At 38.2% G+C, this 20,371-nt stretch overlaps 2 protein-coding genes across 5 annotated transcripts in view; one reads left to right on the top strand and one right to left on the bottom strand.

Annotated features, from left to right (window-relative positions):
• Positions 1-239: 239 nt before the first annotated feature.
• Positions 240-10,646, bottom strand: thumpd3 (THUMP domain containing 3). 3 transcript variants are annotated; one of them, XM_084426879.1, is made up of 10 exons: positions 10,548-10,646; positions 9,491-9,666; positions 7,102-7,179; positions 4,020-4,472; positions 3,575-3,705; positions 1,744-1,813; positions 1,518-1,633; positions 1,193-1,297; positions 926-1,049; positions 240-646 (listed from the first exon to the last, which is right to left on the bottom strand). In XM_084426879.1, the coding sequence occupies exons 1-10, from the start codon at positions 10,627-10,629 to the stop codon at positions 458-460; spliced, it is 1,524 nt and encodes a 507-aa protein (XP_084283005.1). In that variant the 5' UTR covers positions 10,630-10,646; the 3' UTR covers positions 240-457. The 3 variants fall into 3 exon arrangements, with proteins under 3 accessions (XP_084283005.1, XP_084283006.1, XP_084283007.1); XM_084426880.1 differs by lacking the exon at positions 10,548-10,646 and adding an exon at positions 9,778-9,972; XM_084426881.1 differs by lacking the exon at positions 10,548-10,646 and adding an exon at positions 9,898-9,959.
• A 2,703-nt stretch (positions 10,647-13,349) lies between these two features.
• The window catches only part of plxnb1b (plexin b1b), a 72,625-nt gene continuing 65,603 nt past the window's right edge, over positions 13,350-20,371 (top strand). For both annotated transcript variants that reach the window (XM_084426585.1, XM_084426583.1), the window contains exon 1: positions 13,350-13,681. The gene's annotated coding sequence lies outside the window, so the exon portion shown is untranslated. The remainder of the gene's footprint in view (positions 13,682-20,371) is intronic.

Raw genomic sequence — 20,371 nt, 5'->3', positions numbered from 1 at the left:
TCAGTGATAAGACTACTCACTGAAGAATGCGCATGCACATGATGTAATGGATGTCTGTGTACATGGACCATTACTGTAAAACCGTTTTTTTCTGGTACCGGTAAACCGGTAAAAACTGCAGTTGATGAAATGAAGACAAAGATGGTAGGTCCAATGCAGTGTGAACAAATAATTTGGAAATAGTAATTGCAAATAGTAACTGTCAATTTTCACAAAGAAATAAATCACACCTCGAAATGAACATTTGAACATTTTATTAGCATGGAATCAGCCAAAGATTAACTTGGAATCAGAACAGCCAAAGACTATGTCTCAGGTCAACTAATTAAGAAAAAAAGAAAAGAAAAAGCAAACTTTGGGATCATGTTAACTTAACTTAACACACACACACACACACACGCACACACAAAGCCCACAAGGAACGCAAATGGATTTGTGAAATTGTCTTCCAGGCTTCTCACAGACTTGCGTCCTCCATATTCTCTTTTTGTGGTTCTGTTGCTGTATGAGGCTCTGTTACATCTTCTGAAGTGGTGCCAAAAACTACTGCCGTCCTTTTGAGCACAAAAACGCCAGCATGCAATCCTCCCACATTCACCCAAACAGTGTGCGATTTCCGCCACAGTCCCCCCATCTGCAACATTGCCTGAGAAAGACAGATAAAGTAGGCCATTATGGGGAGAAATGGACTTTGCTTTGATAACTCAGTCATGAAAAATCTAGTTAAAACATTCTGCATTAAATATGAAAAGGAACTATGCTAGACTCATAATATATTTAAACAAACAAAAAAACTAAAAATCTGGATTCCATTTTATTGCTGAATGTTCCATTTCACATGACATTTTCATTCCTAAATTCCTAAATGCTTTTTAATTAACTACATTAAGAACTATAAATGATAATTTTGAAGAACTCAAAGTACCTTTGAGAAACACTTTTTATCTTGAGTCAGCAGCACAGCTTTTCCTGTACCCGGTTTACAAACTCGAGCCATTTCTCGAAGACATAAAGGATATAATTCCCAGTTTTTCTTCTTGGACCCCATTCTTCAAAGCATACACAACACAAACAGTTTAAATACACAAACGCTTAATAATATAATTATACTGTAATAGGATTATTCATTGCAATGATAAATTGGTATAGTTCTAAACTTATAGCTACAATAACTCCAGATGTCCGTCAGTACCTCTTTCCAAAAGGCATGTCGGTAATGATGATATCCACTGAACTGCTTCTCATGGGTAGATTGCACAAGTCCCACTGAACTATGTCTAAGGGCAAGCCTGAAGAGCTACAAATACAACATGAACACAGTGAACATTTGCACCGGGAGTCATTTTTGTAGTCATTTATTGTCACACAAAAAAGGTGTTTATGTTGTTTATATATTTGAATGATCTCATATGAGTTTCAAAATTAATTTTTTTTAATAAATCCTTCACTAGTATACAAATAATACTAAAATAACACTGTTCCAAAAAAGGTTGGCAGGACACTATCAAAAGCCTCACCTTCCTCCATCATGTGTTCTCTTCAGAATGTGCTTGGTATTATTGACCGATCGGCTGACTGCTATGCCATTGTTGTCTCCAGCTAAAAAGAATGAATTCTGCCATTCCATGGCTCCCTGATAAAACAAAGAGCATTTGCTTTTAAAAACAATTCACTCTAACACAGAAATATAACTGAAGACTAGACTGCAAATTCATTAAACAGTTTAGTCATAATTCAACAAACCTCTAAAGGTATAGCTCCAGTTCCACACATGGGATCTACAATCACATCTGACACCTGTGGCTTGCAAAGTCTGAAAAGTAAAAAAAAAAAAGAAGAAAAGTATAACAATCAGTGACATAATTGTTTGTTAGTTTTTCTTTACTGCATTTCTTTCAACCTATAGCCAATTCAAATACACATTGCACAAACAAAATCAAACATTTAAATGGTCCAATTAACTCCCCATGGACAAAATCAAAACTTCCCTACATTTTTTCTTGTTTGAGAAGCCGTTTCAAATATGTCACAACAGGGGAGTAAAGACTATCACAACTTCCATTTCATGCAGACTTTAACATCCATGTACGGTAACCTTTCCATTGCACGAATGGTTCTTTTATTATAGTAGAAAAAAGTTCTTTAGATTATTAAATCGGTCTTCACACTAAGTAGTTTAATTCTCTTGGTTCGGACAAAAAAAAAGAAAAAAAAAAAGATACATTTAGTCCTGGTTCGCTTATGTCAGGTTTATGTTCTGTTTTGGTTTAGTTTTATGTGTTCCCAGTTCCTGTGTTTATTTCCTGTCTTCCTTAGTTGACCTAGGCTGTCTGAAATCGCCCCCTATACCCTTAAATAGGGCACTATTTGAGAGGACAGCCATTTGTAGTGGTTTCCGAAACCATAGTGGACATTGTTGAGTTCACTCATTCAATCCCATGATGCACCGCAATAACGAGCGTACTGATGTACGCTCAACGGCTAGCTAAAGAATACCCATAGTGCACTGTGAGAGTTGCGCGCCAAATGAATTCCCACTTCTGACCAGAAGATTGCGACCGCAGCTGAATCATCCATCCATCTATCCATTTTCCAAACTGCTGGTCCAATGTAGGTAAAGCGTAATAATATAAATTCCTTTTTAATTGATTATTAAATTGTTTAATTATAGTTTATACATAGTTTTCAGAGTTCAAGATAAATCTTTTCATCTTACTACTGGAACTGCCAGTTTGCTAAATTTCAAAGAATTATTAAACAGCAAGCACAAACTATGCAAAAGCGGCAGCCCTTCCTGCGCACTGATTAATATAATTTGTGTATAAAGTATTCGGCTTTTATGGCATATTTTGCGACGGAAAATCCAAAACTAAATGCGCTTGTTGTATATGCATACATATGATGGTATTTTTACCAGCTGAGAACTCGCAAAGAGCTTTAAAAATGTGTAAATGAGTCAAAACAGTGGCAGGAATTCCTCCGTTGCACACAAACAAAGAATTGCTGCAAGAAGACGGTGGTTCGGACACCTGTGCCGAACTGTAATGGGCAACATAGCTTCTATGATGTGAAAAAACAGGTATGCTTGAGGATTCCGTCCTTTTTAGGGTTGCATCTTGTGACATCATTGTGGCGAGCAGGACGAGGCCGAGGGCCGTGAGAGATACGAGACTGGTGCGTTGCGCAGGTGTCACTCATCTTTAATCACGCCAACGACCTCGCGCCGCTCTCTCACGGCCCTCAGCCTCGTCCTGCTCGCCACAATCATATACCTGTTTTTGCTTTTTTTTTTTTTTATGTCTTTGGTCTGTGTTGAATTCATATTTCAGCCAAATCGCACAAGTTCGTTTGGAAGCGTTTCGAGACCCATCTTTTCAGCGTTCTCCGTCCGCTTGTTTGGTGCGCATCAGGGTTCAGGTGGCAGCATTCACACTTTTTCAAAAGAATCGGACTAACAGAGCAATCGCACCAGAGTTCGTTTTAATCAAACCAAACATGCTAAGTGTGAATGCACCCTATTGTGACCATCCTACCATAATGATTGGAAGCGATGGTTTACAAGAATGCTGCTTACCTAAGCATGCCATAAGCCAGTGTAGACCGTAGAGTGGTGGGGCCAAAGTGAGTGATGTTTCTCCTATGTAGACTTTCCACTGTGAGAGCAATGCCAATAACAACTTCATTATTGTGGATATTCAACAGCACCTGTAAATAGAGAGAAACACATGCAATGTTTGTTACAATTGCTCTCTTTGTTTTACTGAATATATTTTATTGTCATTACTACTTTACACATCACCACATTGGATATGGTTTACGCTCCCATTCGTCTTTTCTACAGAAGAACAACTTTACACTAATTAAATTAAACTAAAATGTGCACTCAGAAGCACTTACTTTTCTTTCACAAAGAAAGCACTTTTGATAAATATAAGGTACACATATGAGGTTTAGAATGGATGATATAATAAAAAGAAAAAAAGAGGTCAACATTTTGTGTTAGAATTTCTGAACCTTACCTCAACATCAAATTTAGTCATATCTGCTTTCCACTGAAAGAACTCCTGCACAGCTCCTCCAAAGTCTCGCGCCGCATCATTTGAGGTGAAGCAGTGTTTGTCTCCGGCTCTGTTGCATGTCACGCGAAACTTAAGAGGCATTACCCCTGACTCCTGATCCTGGATTTCAGAGAGTTTGTCTTCCTCAGAGTCATTTTCTGGCTGAGGAGAAACATCTCTTTGGTTCTCCTTCACCTCTAGAGCTTCAAGATCTACCCAGAGCTCTTCAGGATCTGACAGGACAGTATCAGTACATAAGGTGCTAACATTGCCGCACTGATCTGATTTTGTAGGGTTAGCTCTTTTCCGACGTCCTTTCCTCTTTCTTATAGAATTGTTCAACTTCCACACTTCTAGAGCATTGGTCCAAGGCAGCTTGGCGGCCAGCTCTAGCCAATCCAATTCCACTTCCTCCTGTTAAACCAACATTAAACAATGAATGCCTTCCTGTTCTAAAAGTATAGGTTACACTTTATTTTAAGGTGTCCTTGTTACAATGTAATTATACAAGTAAGTACTGAGTAATATTAATTAACTACATGCAGGGCTTGACATTAACACCCGCCAACCCGCCAAATGCGGGTGGATTTTGCTCGTGGCGGGTAACAGTCACTCCAACTAGCCACTTTGGCGGGTTGAATAATTGTAGTCTTTTCAAAAGGCATCTGAAATAAGTGCGACACTACAACACTACAACTCCCATGAGTATTAGGGCTGTCAACGAATATTCTAAATTCGAATATATATTTGAATAGTTTTAAAAAAAAGGAATTTCGAAGGTGAAAATAAATATTCGAATGTGGAAAAACACCCGCGGTAGCAGAGGCGCGGCTGTCTGCTTTGCGAGTGGGCGCGCTGCCTGAGGGGTCAGGGACAGGTAACAGGAAGAAGCGTTAACGTTAAACAGAAACATTACTAAAGTGTAGGCTACTGTACTGACTGAATAGATATTGCATGAATAAGGTAGGTTAGATACAGCAGTTTCATGCACTGCAGGCTTCCACTGGTTTGATTATTTACCGTTTCATGTCAAGGAAAAGTTCCATGTTTACCACAGCACAGCTCGCTCGGAGCGTTCGATGTTGGTTCTATATAGGCTACTGTAAAACTTCAATTAATGTTAATAATATTTGTTTCAATCACTGAATGAAGCCTGCTATATAAGAGTCGCGACCTTAAATTGCTTGCACAAAACTCTTGATCAGCACTCAACATTTGCTTATTGTTGTTGTTCATTTAAACCGTTAAACCGCCTCATTCGCGCCGCAAGACCTCCAGACGCGCGTAAACGCGTCTTTACATTGACTTAACATTGAAATCACTCGCGCCAGACGCTCTATTCGCGTTTGGTGTGAACGCAGCATGAGGGCGAGAGAGAGAAAGAGTGCCTGCGAGTGAGCGAGCGAGCGAGACTTGGCCATTAGTTGATTTACTTGTTTTTGTGTAGGTAATACGTTGTCAAATATGTTTAAACTTAAATAAACTACCTATACAAGTAGTTATGTCTCTTTGTTTTAATTTGTCGCCTCATTGACAAAATGCGCAACCAGATGTTCGAATAGTTCGAATATAGGCTATGTGTTTTTTTTTTAGAGGGAATATTCGAACGTCATTTTTGAGCAATTCTGACAGCCCTAATGAGTATTACATGCACACAGTGTTGTCTTGCGCTTGCGCGCTAATGACCGATAACACAGAAACGAAGAGACAGCTAAGTTAGCTCTGCTGGAGTTACATTGTATGCCGGTGGAGCTATGTGGCGACATATAATAGATGGTTTTATTTTAAAAAAGGAGCTTTACACACAACCTTATCAGAGCTAATGATAATGACCTGTATTGTTATATATTTATGTAGTCTTGATTTGGGTGTGTACAGTGGTTTTACATTTAAAAGGGTTGTAAATCTAGTTCAAGTAAATTTTAGCACGCCATAGTCAACTTTAATCAGGTAATTTCACAACAACAAAAATGTGGCTAGTAAAAATGCTGTGTGGCTAGTAACTTTGGAAAACCACTAGCCACATTGGCTAGTGAGCAAAAAAGTTAATGTCAAGCCCTGACTACATGTACTTATGAGTTAGAGTTAGTGTTAGGATTTAGGTTTGGTTTAGGGTTAGTTGCATGTACACTGCATGCAGAATGATTAGGCACGTTAATTTTCTTATCTTTTTTTTTTTTGGCACATTTGACCAATTCCAAACCACACTAATCTTAATAACTACTATTCATTTTGTATTTAATCATTTATAAGTGATTTATAATTGTTCATGAAGGCTGGAAATAAACGCCTTATATTCAGGTGTGCATAATTATTAGGCACGTTTTCTTTTGCAGATAAAATAAGCCAAAAAAGAGATTTAACTCAGACTGAAATGTCAACCTGAGTCTCTGAGATCCTGAGACTCCAAGTAGGTTGCAGTTCTAGAAAATGGTGGCGCTGGAGACTAAAGGGTTCCCGATGATTTCACAGTTAATTCTTCACCTTAATTCTTTTGCAGTTAACATTTGTCTTTTCTTCTCCACCTGTTTTTATCTGACCCTGCTGACCCAATTAGCATTTCACTGTCCAATGCTCATGCCTTAACTGCAATTTCTAGTATTGCATCCTTCTCATAGGCATTTCATAATTTTTTACTTTTCAGTCTGAGTTAATTTAATGTTTTGCCTTATTTTATCTGTAAAAGAAAACGTGCCTAATAATTATGCACGCCTGAATATAAGGCGTTTTTCATTTCCAGCCTTCATGAATGAAATTAGTACATTCCATGTGTTTTACATCAATCATCATAACATTTATTCTAGTTTTTATTGGTGCCAGAGGAATTAATCACATTCTCTCTATTAATACATCAAGTTTTCATAAATAACATGACTTAACATGAGTTTAACACCCTTGTTTTAAAACATTATTTTATTAATGAAACTATCATTAACTAAGCAAATAACACCTGCACATGTGTGCGAGGTATTATATAAACTTTGGTACTCATTCGGTACTCAACAACTGTCAATAACTACAACTAGTAAAATATTGCACATACCTTTGTGTCTTTGAATTGGTAGTTGTCATATTCTTTTACCACAACAAACAGATTATCTAAAGACTTCAGGTGATGTACCTTTAGAAAGAAAGAAATGAAAAATCACATGACAATTTGAAGGTAAATAGACAGTGCTGCTTTACTCACTATCATGTCGTTTCAAACCAATATAACTTTTTTCACGAAACACAAAAAAAGACATTTTAAAGAATTGTAATGGTCACTGATTTTAATGCAGTTACAACAAAAATGATCTGAGGCTTCTAAAATAAAAAAAGGATGCAAATACAAGATAATCTAGAATCAGATGTTTATGGCTTTCCGACACCATCACACTGCTGAAGCGGGCTGGTCTGCGTGCAGACTGAAGCGTATAACCGCTTGTGAACGTGTTTACAACCTACTCCGACACCTCTGGAAGTGCGTGCCATGCGCTTGCAAAGGGAGAGAGGGGATGTATAGCGTTCTGTGATGCGTCTGGGTCACCCCGCTACCTAATGACAGAGCGTCGCCACCTATTATAGGGGTGATATTGACAGCCTCTGCACATGTTAGACCACCATTGTGTGCCAGGGGAACACTTGTGTTGAGAGTGAGGGAGCACACATGGCTTACCCGCCGCAGGATGCCGCTCGGGAGCAGGGACCTGCTTATAATGTGCGAGTGAGAGTGAGGAGGAAAGTTGTCCTGCTGTTGAGACACATTTGGTTTTATTTTTATTGCAAACTTTATTGGCATCAAAACATTCAAACTTTCCCCTATCACCTGCAACCTGCAAGGGAACAGATGGGTGCAATACAGCAAGGTGAACCGTGGTGGATCGTCATCCACAGTTTCCTCCTCAGACCACTCCGATCAGGAACAAGGCTGGGTTTCAGGTGCAGGCTTGCACTGGATTGCCTGGATTTGCACAGCTGGTTCCGGGTACTTCCTCGAGCCCGAGTAAGATGCAGCTGGTGATCTATCTGATGTTCAAATGAGTGCTGAGCGGAGAAGGATCTAGAGCGCGCTAGAGGGGCTGCAGCCCATTTAGGCAGGAAATGGCTCAATTTTGACTGCTTCTGGGCCACAAGGAACTTCTCCAAAAAAGAACCCACAGCATCGCCAAAGAGGCCGTGAGGGCTTATGGGTACGTCCAGTAGCTGTGCCTTCTCGGAGTCCCTCATGTCCATCAGTGTGAGCCACAAGTGACGCTGAAAGACAATGAGACTGCCCATGCTATAACCAATGCCCTGGGCGGTCTTCTTCGTCACTCGGAGCACCAGGTCTGCAGCATCTTCACTTGGAAGACTTGAAGCACAGCCATGGTATGGATGGCAGATGCTGCAATGTGAGCTATAGCAGGCGCGGTTTTGAGGGGAGCGATGACATCAACTTCTTCCCACTTGCAGCCGGGCACAGGTGGCCCGTAATGGCCTCCTCGACGAGAGGCGGTTTGGTGCATCCCAAGCGGTCAGTCCCGTCGACAGAGGAGAGGAGATACGATCCAGTGCCCTTCATCGTTGAGGTCGCCTCACCTGTGGCGCCAATAGAGACCAGGTCGCGGGCTTGATCAGAACTCTCAGAATAAGACACAGGCGATCCTGAACGATGAGCACGCTGGAGCTGCGTCAGCGTGCGATCATCTGATGGGTAAACTATTGCACATGGCTGCCTCGGCCTCTCCTTCCGCGGCTCAACAACGGTGCACTGTTCAGGACAGTGTAAATCCTGACACGGAGGGTCCTGGCTGTCATTTCCTTGCAGAAAGAACAGTCAGGCCTATCCACATGGGCACAGCCCAGGCAGAAGACACACACATCGTGCATAAAATAACTTTTTGTTAATTTGCAATAAACTTAAACTACAATGTTTCTATAGTTATAATAAAAACGTTTTACATCATATTTAAATTGTGTTATGTTGCTTGCAATGTTGTATAGAACTGTAGTTCATTCATTTGATAAATATGTTAAGTACTTGTTCTTGTTGCTTTGTCTATTTTTTTCTTTTTCTTTTCTTCTTCAAATTCAAGTTTGTAATGTGATTTCCCTCATAGCTGGTTGGTTGGATTTATGACTTGTAAATCTTTAAAAAATATATGTTTTATATAATATAAATGGGGTGGGGGGTTATTAAAAAACACAAAGAATAGTTTTAATTGAAATACTTTATGTACGTGCTTGCTGAAAAAAACACAGCTGTGTCATTCACTACACAGCACTATGTGGCATGTCACAACTTTTAGTGGCACATGTTACTGAAAACCGGATGTGCCGATGGCTTCTCTTCTGTACGCAAGATGCCATGCCACTATGTTAATAATAGCCTATGCAAATAACACTTTCTGATCTCAGAGAATCGTTGTCGTTACAAAAAGTTATGTGAATCAAACGAGAGGACAACTGACCTTAGCAAGTTTATCTGTTGTTATATCAAAATAAATCCTTCCTCTGTTTTTGCTGACTCTAGCAGTGGCATCGAGCTTTTCCTGAACCTCCTCCGCCGCAGTGAGCTCGAATCCTGTCGGAACAGTCGATCCGATCGTCACAGTCTGATCAAACTCCTGCATTTTCCCCGGGTTTACTGCAATAGAGGATATTAATGCAAATGCAACTGACACGTGTTGTACAATTTTCCTGATTATATGATTTAAGCCTCAAGAACTTTAGACATCGCCTTGCAGTGTTTACAAACCGTTTAACAAATTCGAGACTTTCGGCTAGTAAACAATGTGAGCATTTGAAGGCCGAAGCATTTTTATAACTTAAGTCGTTCGTTCAAGAGAACAGATCTCTACAGTAACAGTATACTGACAATATACATAAATCCCGGAAAGAAACAAGCATGAGAAGTTCTCTCTTCTTCTTCTTCTCTCTTTCTTTTATTGGCGGGTGGCAACCGGCATTTAAGGTGCATATCCGCCACCTACTGTGCTGGAGTGTGGGCCAGAAATGTAAGCATCTGATCCCGATAGATGATTCCTCTCCTCTTCCACAATCACACAAACCTGAAGGGTGCTTTTTCAATAAATACATAGTTTTATTTAATCCAGTATGTCCTAATCTCAACCTCGAAATAATGCTACTTTCTCTAGTACATCGATCTATAAATTTCCTTTTCCCTACTTGCATAATATTGTATAAATGTCGCCCTTTCTTCCCTTCATCCCATTGTCTCTGCCATGTCTTCATAATATTTTCCTTTATTTTTACTTTAACTTCAGCTTTACTTAGTGCCACTTTTGTAATTCTGTCGCGTTTCAAAGCTTGCTTAGCCAACATATCTGCTGTCTCATTTCCCTCAATCCCCCTATGAGCCGGAATCCACAAAAATCTGACCGCTGCATTAATATGTTGCAGTCTATATACAGTCTCATATATTTCGTACACAATATCTAGTCTACTATAAGATGATAACGACTGAAGAGACATTAATGATGATAAACTATCAGAGCAAATTAAAACCTTGGTAATTCTGTTTTCCTCTACCCACTGTAATCTCTCTTCTTTCTTCTTGTTTAGCGGATCGCAAACTGAAATAGCGCATTACCGCCACCTAGTGCTAACATCGACCTTCTTCTCCAGGCGTTTAAAACAATCTAATTATAAATCACATTTACTTGTAACTGGGTTGCATAAACTGAAAAAAATAAATAAATAAAAAATCACTTTTGTTTGATATTTCACTTTCATAATCAATCCAGTAGGCAGCCTACAATATATATTACATGATCAAATACAAATGACATGCTACATCAGGAGTGTAAATCAATATGGAGTGGTGGAGAGTATGGCATTTCATTAAACATTTTCCAAGCTTTTCCCTCAAGCAATCCATGATGGAAATGTGTTCAACTTCATTTAGTGGGTAAGATAACTTATGCTGATTGACCTATAACCCCATTGATGTACCCTTTTCACATTTCTGGGGTTCTCAGAAGCAGAAAGTAATCATAGTGGTCCACCTCAATAGTGGTGAATGGAAACTACTATATATATATATGCTTTAGGCAGAAACACAATTGTGTCAACTCGATTGCGCTTAACCTCAACTCTATATGATAGAAGAGATATATTGAGATGTTACTAATTGTTTAGTATACAATCATCATTTATTGTATTACAATCATTTTTGTTTGTTTTCCTCAACAGACCAAGTATGGCTCTATTCTCAAGCACTATCAAAATAAGATCCGAGAGAGGCTTATAGAATAGTGCAAATCCAAAAATCCTAAATGTTTTATTAGATTAGGAGCTAAACTTGCAGAAAGGTAGATCTCCACGAACAGGAGTGAATGCTCTTGGCTTGGTAGTGCATTCTTTTCAAACTCACTGCACGGGTTCCACCAGTAGTGGGCACTAGTGCAACATGAGCGATGATGAGGTCGGGACAGTTGCTGCAGGACCATCAACAGTGCGCATTTTGGATGTCTGTCTGTTTCATGTCATCAGTTAGTTAGTAGAGACTCCAAGACCTAAAATTGATTACAACATTACAAACATCATAATAAGGCTGCATCCTGAATATAACAGGGTTCATATGGTGACGCAAAAGTGTGTGAAATTCAATGTAGTATGCACTCCAGGCGGCTAGGTGGCAATGTGAAGCACTGATCGGTGCCTTCACTGTCTAGCAGACTTTTGCGTTTTTACCGTTTAGACGGGAACGCGACGGTGGAGCGTTTTTAAGATTTCCACTTTGGAGGGTGGTTTCACTTTTTTGAGTTTTTAAGCCCCCAAAACGCCGTCGCCGTCTAAACAAAAGAACGATCGGCACATCTGATCAAATATTTTTATTTTTTACGTTTTCACCCGCGAGCGTTCTCGTGTAAACAGGGCCTGAGTGTCTTGTTTGTGCTGTTTAAAAATAAATACTACTGCGCTTAAATTCAGCTCTTTATTTAATAGTGTTTTCAACCAAAGAATGAGGTTTAGGAAGTCTGCATGGCTATGTCACAGCACCGTGACAAGTTTAAACAATACACTCGAATAGTGACAGTTATGGGGATATTCGAGTGCATTGTTTAAACTTGTCACGTTGCAGGCAACAAAGAGGAAAGGTGCATGGATCTTGATGCAGCAGATATAAGCAAACCAAAACAAAGAATATCATAAAACTCAGAACGTGGGAGTATAGGAGAAAAATTTATGTAACAGTTCTGCATGCAAATCAAAGACTCGACTATGAACATTAAAGGGAACAGAGGGCATTAAATACAATGGTAAATGAGGAAACTAAACAAGATAGGTGAATGTAAACACTGAATCTAAACTAAGAGCAACAGGAACAAAAAAAAAACAAGAACATGACAAATACAATAATGTTCTTTGTTTTTCTATTTCCATTACCATTTTTTAAAGGTAATAATATATTTTTTTAAATGTAACACAGTGCACAAGAATCATAAATGACTTACTGTCTAAGGTCTCCAAGTGTCCTACATCATAAGCAGCTTAGTGTTGATTCATTTAAAGTAAATTAAAAGGAAAAAAGATGAATGCCTTCATCCCTAAAAACACACTAATTCCTAATTGTGTCCCATCATTCATAATGCTCAGGAACTCACGTTCCTCGAAATTGCTGCATTAAAGGAAAACTTTCCATAAATAATTAGACAATACATACAATTTGGTAGCAAAACATGGTGTTGTAAATTATATTGGTGCCAAGATGAGTGTGTATTTTGCAACTGATTTTTAGAAGTGCTATTACAAAATGTTGTCATCTGTGAGGCTAGTCTACATAAGGACTGATTTGGAAGTTTAAATAGCAACGTATTGAAAATCAAAATGTGTAAATAAAGCTCTGTAAAAAAAAATAAAAAAAATACAACACTTAAAAGTTTTACTCTACGAGGGTTACATACAGTACATACAATTCTGAAATGAACTAGCTAAAACATAGGCCTATCATATTATCTTATAAGTATTACGCCATAGAACAGTTTTACAAGCAACTGAATTATAAGCGTTCTTTAAAAAATTAATATAACCTATATCAAAAAAAGTTTTTACTTTTCTTTTGGAAAAGTTAATCCAAAACACTGAGCAACAAACACAGTTCAAAAGTTGGTAAAAGAGCAATTTTGTGAAAAAGTTGTCAACTTTTAAAGTTAAAGTCAAATTTGGGAGACCACCGGGGCCAGACTTGATTAATACAATCCAAAATAATAACATATTCTCATCGTATCTGACCAATTAGAAACCACTTCCGGGTCGCCTTTTCTGGAACCGATGTCTATCGCTAGTTTCCCTTCTAGTGATTCATTTCTATAAACGAAACCTTTTCACTTTGAAAAGCTGCCGAAGCGCGATATGCCGACTGTGAAAAGGGCCAGTAAATTGCAAAGCACTCATTTTTAAATGGATCATTTTAACTACAAACCAAGCTACTAACCCGTGCAGAAAAAAGAATCGGGATGTGATAATCATTATTATTGTTGTTTTATTTTTATTTTTTGTATTATTTTTTTCTACCGTAAACCGAGTAAATCACACAGTGGACATTGTGGTCAGCGTGTGAATTTGCTCTGTTTAAAAGTCGTCCAAGTTGGATAAACTTTCTTTCAAACTCAAGAGTAGAGTAACGTGGATAGAAGGTAAGTTACACATGTTTGCGCTGTAAATGTTTTTAAATGTTTTACTTAAACAGACTTGTTCATATTGTAAATGCGTTTTACACTGTAGAGTAGTGTAGAAATGTGTTCATCGTGTCGTTATTCATGTTGAAGTGAAGGTGATTTGTTTTAGAGTTACTCGTTCCGATTATGAACTTGCTTTAAACAAAGTAACTATGGTCTTTGGGACACTAAACCCATGAGACTCTTCAAGGACTTTAAATCGTTGATGATTTAATTTCTGATTACACAAATCGTGGATGAAAAGTATTGTTGTCCTCTTCCCGAAATAGATTTAAGGGAGTTCATGAATTTAACATATTTGCACAGATATACCATGTTTAAACTGCAGAGGAGAAACAGGTGAATTTTAAGTTGGGAGACATCCTTGATTGAAGATGCAATTTTGATGAGAGTTGTTCTGATAGATAGGCTAATATGCTATGTAAATGAAGAAGTGAAATGAGATCATAAAAGTATGTATAACATGAAATAAATGTAATTTATTATGTCATTCAAATTTAGTTATTTATGAGCACTTGAGTTTAATATGAGGCATATATACCAATATTTGTTTTTTATCAAACAATGCATTCCTATGCATCTTATTCACACTAATGGCAAATTTTGGAGTTATTTTCGTGTCCAGTGTCTGGACCTATTTACTATTGCTAGATTATTTGGTGGTAGACTATGTACTCTTTTGTACTCTTTACACTTGACATTAACATTAATCTCAGCTGGTCTGAAGATGTAGATAGTGCTACACACAGGTGTAAACAGACTCCAATGTTTCTTCATTGTTTTGTTTATTGCTTATTGGGATGGGCAATTATTATGTGAAAATTCTGTGAATAGTTAATAATGGTAATAAGGAATAATGACAGAATTTCTGGTGTTGCGTGAGTTAAAGGATAGGCTAATTCACCCAAAAATGAAAATTCTTTCAATTACTCATTTTCAATTTCAGTTACTCATAATTATTCACCCTTAAGTCAAGTCAAGTCACCTTTATTTATATAGCGCTTTTTACAATACAGATTGTTTCAAAGCAGCTTAACTGAGATAAGAGGAAAATAATGCAACAAAGTTTGTTTCCAGAAGAAAATAGCACCATAGTCCAATTTAAGTAAGTTCAGTGATGTTTCATGTTTCAAGTTATTAATTTAGTTCATTTATATATATATATATATATATATATATATAGCCTCTCTGGAGAAAATCGTGATGTCATCGTCCAGCTCAGTTCAGTTCTCATATAATGGTGTCAATGCAGGCATTTTAAATTAAATGTCCCCAGCTAAGCAAGCCAAAAGCTAATGGCGACAAAGGCGAAAAAGGTGACAGTGGCAAGGAACCAAAACTCAATCAGGTGACAGAATGGAGAAAAAAACATTCTCCTCTGGCCAACGAACGAACAGTGTATGATTATGATTCAGGCAGCATTATAGGTCAGAAGTCAGATTGGATTGGAACATTCAGAATATGCCTGGAGTATTTTGCTATTTTGGTTGCCAGGGTGTTCTAAATAGTTGCTATGCATTTATCAGGGTGTTCTGGCTTCTAGGTATTTATCAGAGTGTTATAAATCTTAATCAGGGTAGCGCCATATTCATGTTTAGAAAGGAATACAAAACGAGGCTGTGAGGATATAAGTGCGTTCAGTGGATTGTACTGTTGTTTAACAACATGCATTGTTCAGCTGATGAATACATCGTTCAGCTTTCAGTATACAAAAACTCCATAGAAACATTTTTGTGAGTTGTGAAAATAGCATGATTTAGGACCTTTTATACAGTGCTTGCCATTGTAAAGACGTTGCCTCGTTTTCATCCACGTTAAATTCATTATGGTGTCTAACCTGACTAACCGAAGGTCTATAGCTGGTTACTAGGATGTTCTGGCCAAATTTTAATTATTGTTTGGGTTCCCAAGTCTTTGTAGAATTTAATTTATCCTACTAAGATATCACTGAAGAGATATAACGATGATCTCTGTTGCAGCTCAAGGCTTTGTAAACAGTAAAATAAAAAGAGGCCACAGTCCAGTCAGATTCTTTGTTTAGCCAATCAAACAGCTTTTGATACACCTACCTGACAATCATTTTGTGGGAGCCAGCCCATTTATTTAGCCGTCTGTCCATGTATGCCCTAGTAAAAAAAAAAGTATACTTAATCACACTTTATTTGTATGTAGCCTACTTTAGTATAACTAAAAGTGTTTGTGGCCCAATATAAATTGGTATACTTAAAGTCTGTTAAATTGGAACAACTAATTTTGTAATAAATGCATTTTAGTTGTCCAAAAGCAGTGCTGAAGTTATATGAAGTATTTAATATAGGCTACTTGTTTGTACTAAAGTAGAACTATTCCAAGTATACTTAAGTACACTTTAAATACTCTTGTATTTAAGTTTTGACATGCAGAATTCACTCAGCGTAAACTTCAAAAGTATTTTGGTGACATTACAATTGCAATTCTACACTGTAAGAGTGTTGAACATACTTTTTTCTTATACTGTTAACACACTTTTAACTTTAACGCATTGCAATGGCATTTCAAGTAAACTTGAAGTGTGCTAATGGATACAATAAAGTAATATTTATAAATGATAACACAGCTTAAATGCCCCCTGAAATCAATTTTAGTTTTTTAGCTTTTGGTATGAATATGTTAGGCTTAAGGTTATGTATAAGTTGGTGTGTTCCAAACCCTTGACAAAATTCGCATTTAGGAGATATAAGCATTCAAAATTTACAGTCCCTCTCTTCCGTTAAAATGGATCATGGATTTTAATGACATCACCGCATACTTCAGCTTCTCATCATATCTTCTATCCAATCAAATGCTCTCTAGAATGTAAAGCGTCCCGCCCCCTATTCTATAAATACCACCTGTCCAAAGCGGCCATCGTTGACACGTCGCGGAGCAATATGGGTTTTCGCCAGGGTCGATATTGTCCCCACCACTTTTTAAAACAACTCGTGGCACAGATGTACCTAATACAAATAAATAAAACATCTCCAGTTAACTAGCAGGGTATTCATTTCATTCGTTTGTCAAATAAAATAATGCACACAAACGTGTCCCTGCTTGATATACAACCACTGATAAACATATTCGGTTTTGATAAAAAAAAAACAAAAAAAAAACTATACGAGTGTGGATTAGAACCCAGAACCCCTGACACGCTTGGCAAAAGTTCTACCACTAGATTATGAAGGTACACAAGCTACATTTGCTGATCTAGCCTATGGGTTTATTCACGTGAAAATTCTCAGCAATGACAAAATATATTAGTAGATCTCATTAAATGGCAAATTGAACCCAGTGTACTATAGAAATTGATTTCTGGACATCATAATGTTATTTTTTCCCCCAAAAAATTATTGTACACATATATTGTACATATACAGTGAGGAAAATAAGTATTTGAACACCCTGCTATTTTGCAAGTTCTCCCGCTTGGAAATCATGGAGGGGTCTGAAATTGTCATCGTAGGTGCATGTCCACTGTGAGAGACATAATCAAAAAAAAAAATCCAGAAATCACAATATATGATTTTTTAACTATTTATTTGTATGATACAGCTGCAAATAAGTATTTGAACACCTGTCTATCAGCTAGAATTCTGACCCTCAAAGACCTGTTAGTCTGCCTTTAAAATGTCCACCTCCACTCCATTTATTATCCTAAATTAGATGCACCTGTTTGAGGTCGTTAGCTGCATAAAGACACCTGTCCACCCCATACAATCAGTAAGAATCCAACTACTAACATGGCCAAGACCAAAGAGCTGTCCAAAGACACTAGAGACAAAATTGTACACCTCCACAAGGCTGGAAAGGGCTACGGGGAAATTGCCAAGCAGCTTGGTGAAAAAAGGTCCACTGTTTGAGCAATCATTAGAAAATGGAAGAAGCTAAACATGACTGTCAATCTCCCTCGGACTGGGGCTCCATGCAAGATCTCACCTCGTGGGGTCTCAATGATCCTAAGAAAGGTGAGAAATCAGCCCAGAACTACACGGGAGGAGCTGGTCAATGACCTGAAAAGAGCTGGGACCACCGTTTCCAAGGTTACTGTTGGTAATACACTAAGACGTCATGGTTTGAAATCATGCATGGCACGGAAGGTTCCCCTGCTTAAACCAGCACATGTCAAGGCCCGTTTTAAGTTTGCCAATGACCATTTGGATGATCCAGAGGAGTCATGGGAGAAAGTCATGTGGTCAGATGAGACCAAAATAGAACTTTTTGGTCATAATTCCACTAAACGTGTTTGGAGGAAGAAGAATGATGAGTACCATCCCAAGAACACCATCCCTACTGTGAAGCATGGGGGTGGTAGCATCATGCTTTGGGGGTGTTTTTCTGCACATGGGACAGGGCGACTGCACTGTATTAAGGAGAGGATGACCGGGACCATGTATTGCGAGATTTTGGGGAACAACCTCCTTCCCTCAGTTAGAGCATTGAAGATGGGTCGAGGCTGGGTCTTCCAACATGACAATGACCCGAAGCACACAGCCAGGATAACCAAGGAGTGGCTCTGTAAGAAGCATATCAAGGTTCTGGCGTGGCCTAGCCAGTCTCCAGACCTAAACCCAATAGAGAATCTTTGGAGGGAGCTCAAACTCCGTGTTTCTCAGCGACAGCCCAGAAACCTGACTGATCTAGAGAAGATCTGTGTGGAGGAGTGGGCCAAAATCCCTCCTGCAGTGTGTGCAAACCTGGTGAAAAACTACAGGAAACGTTTGACCTCTGTAATTGCAAACAAAGGCTACTGTACCAAATATTAACATTGATTTTCTCAGGTGTTCAAATACTTATTTGCAGCTGTATAATACAAATAAATAGTTAAAAAATCATACATTGTGATTTCTGGATTTTTTTTTTTAGATTATGTCTCTCACAGTGGACATGCACCTACGGTGACAATTTCAGACCCCTCCATGATTTCTAAGTGGGAGAACTTGCAAAATAGCAGGGTGTTCAAATACTTATTTTCCTCACTGTATCTTAGCATTGTATAGCAACCTCCTCGAACCCGGGTCACTGCCACACAAGCTCACTTTTTTGTTTTACCAGTTGCGCCACAAGCCCACAACACAGATAATCACCATGCAAAACTGGGGTTACTTTGTGTTCTTCCTTTACTGTTACAAGTACTATAAGAAAAGAGATTTTTCCATTAATGACAACACAAATTATATGCATTTAAAGACTGTGAATCGCAGAGAAAAGTCTCAATATAGGCGTAGGAAGCGGTGCGTGAAAATAAACATGTAAATGTATAGAACATGAAAGTGCATTAAACTTGAAGCTGTTGAAGAAATAAAGCCAGCAGACACAACATTAAATGAAAGTTATTATGAAATAATAGAAAGAAATTCACATTATGAAATAAATGGTTTTCTCCAAAACACGTTAGCCACAATTATAGGCACCCCTAGAATTTTTTTACGAGTAAAATATCTCTGAAGTATATTCCCATTAATATTTACTTTTTTTTTCTTCTTTTTTTTTTTTAAGCACACCAGGGTGACTAGAAACATGAAATTGTCTAGCTATGACTTCTTGTTTCACAGGAGTTTAAATATGAGGAAACACAGGCCAAATTCCCTTAATCATCCATCACAATGAGTAAAACCAAAGAATATGTGCATCAAAAGATTGTTGAGCATCACAAAATAGAAAATGGCTGTAAAAAAAAAGCTAAAGAATTGAAAATCCCCATTTTGACCATCAGGGCAATAATTAAGAAGTTCCAATCAACTAAAGATGTTACGGATCTGCCAGGAAGAGGACGTGTGTCTATATTGTCTTAATATGCACGGTGAGGAGGAAAGTTTGAGTGGCCAAAGACTCTTCAAGGATCATAGATGGAGAATTGCAGAGATTATTTGAGTCTTGGGGTCAGAAGCCTACCAAAAAAATAAAATAATAATCAAACAACCCCTACATCCCCACATGTTGTTTGGGAGGGTTTCAAGAAAAATCCTCTTCGCTCCTCCAAAAACACACTCCAGCAAATTCAGTTATCAGACATGACTGGAACTTCAAACGGCACAGGGTTCTGTGGTCAGATGAAACTAAAAAAAGAGCTTTGGGTTTGGTGCACACAAGGATTAAAAAGTACCCCATGTGTACAATTTAATATACCGTTGGATCTTTAATGTTGTGGGCATACTTTTCTGCTGGAGGTCCTGGACATCTTGTTCAGATAAATAGCATTGTGGATTCTATCAAATATCAACAGATAAAAAATCTAAACCTGACGCCTTCTGCTTGAAATCTTATAATGGGCCGTGGTTGGATCTTCCATCAGGACAACGATCCAAAACAAACATCAAAATCAACACAAAAATGTGTTACCGAGCACAAAATGAAGCTTCTGCCATGACCATCCCAGTTCCCTGACCTGATTAGTGGAGTGAACTGAAGAGAAGAAGTGCCAACATGGATCTGGGAATCTGAAGGATCTGGAGAGATTCTGTATGGAGGAATGGTCTCTGATCTCTTGTCAGGTGTTCTCCAAACTCATCAGGCATTATAGGAGAAAACTCAGATCTGTTAGCCTATCTTGGCAAAAGGAGATTGCAAAAAGTATTTAATAAAATGGTGCCAATAATTGTGGCCAACGTGTTTTGGAGAAAAACATTTATTTCA

This window comes from Rutilus rutilus (assembly GCF_951802725.1).
Source record: "Rutilus rutilus genome assembly, chromosome: 12".
NCBI lineage: Eukaryota > Metazoa > Chordata > Actinopteri > Cypriniformes > Leuciscidae > Rutilus > Rutilus rutilus.
The sequence above is the reverse complement of the archived record's forward strand: the minus strand, read 5'-3'. Positions and strand labels throughout refer to the sequence as shown.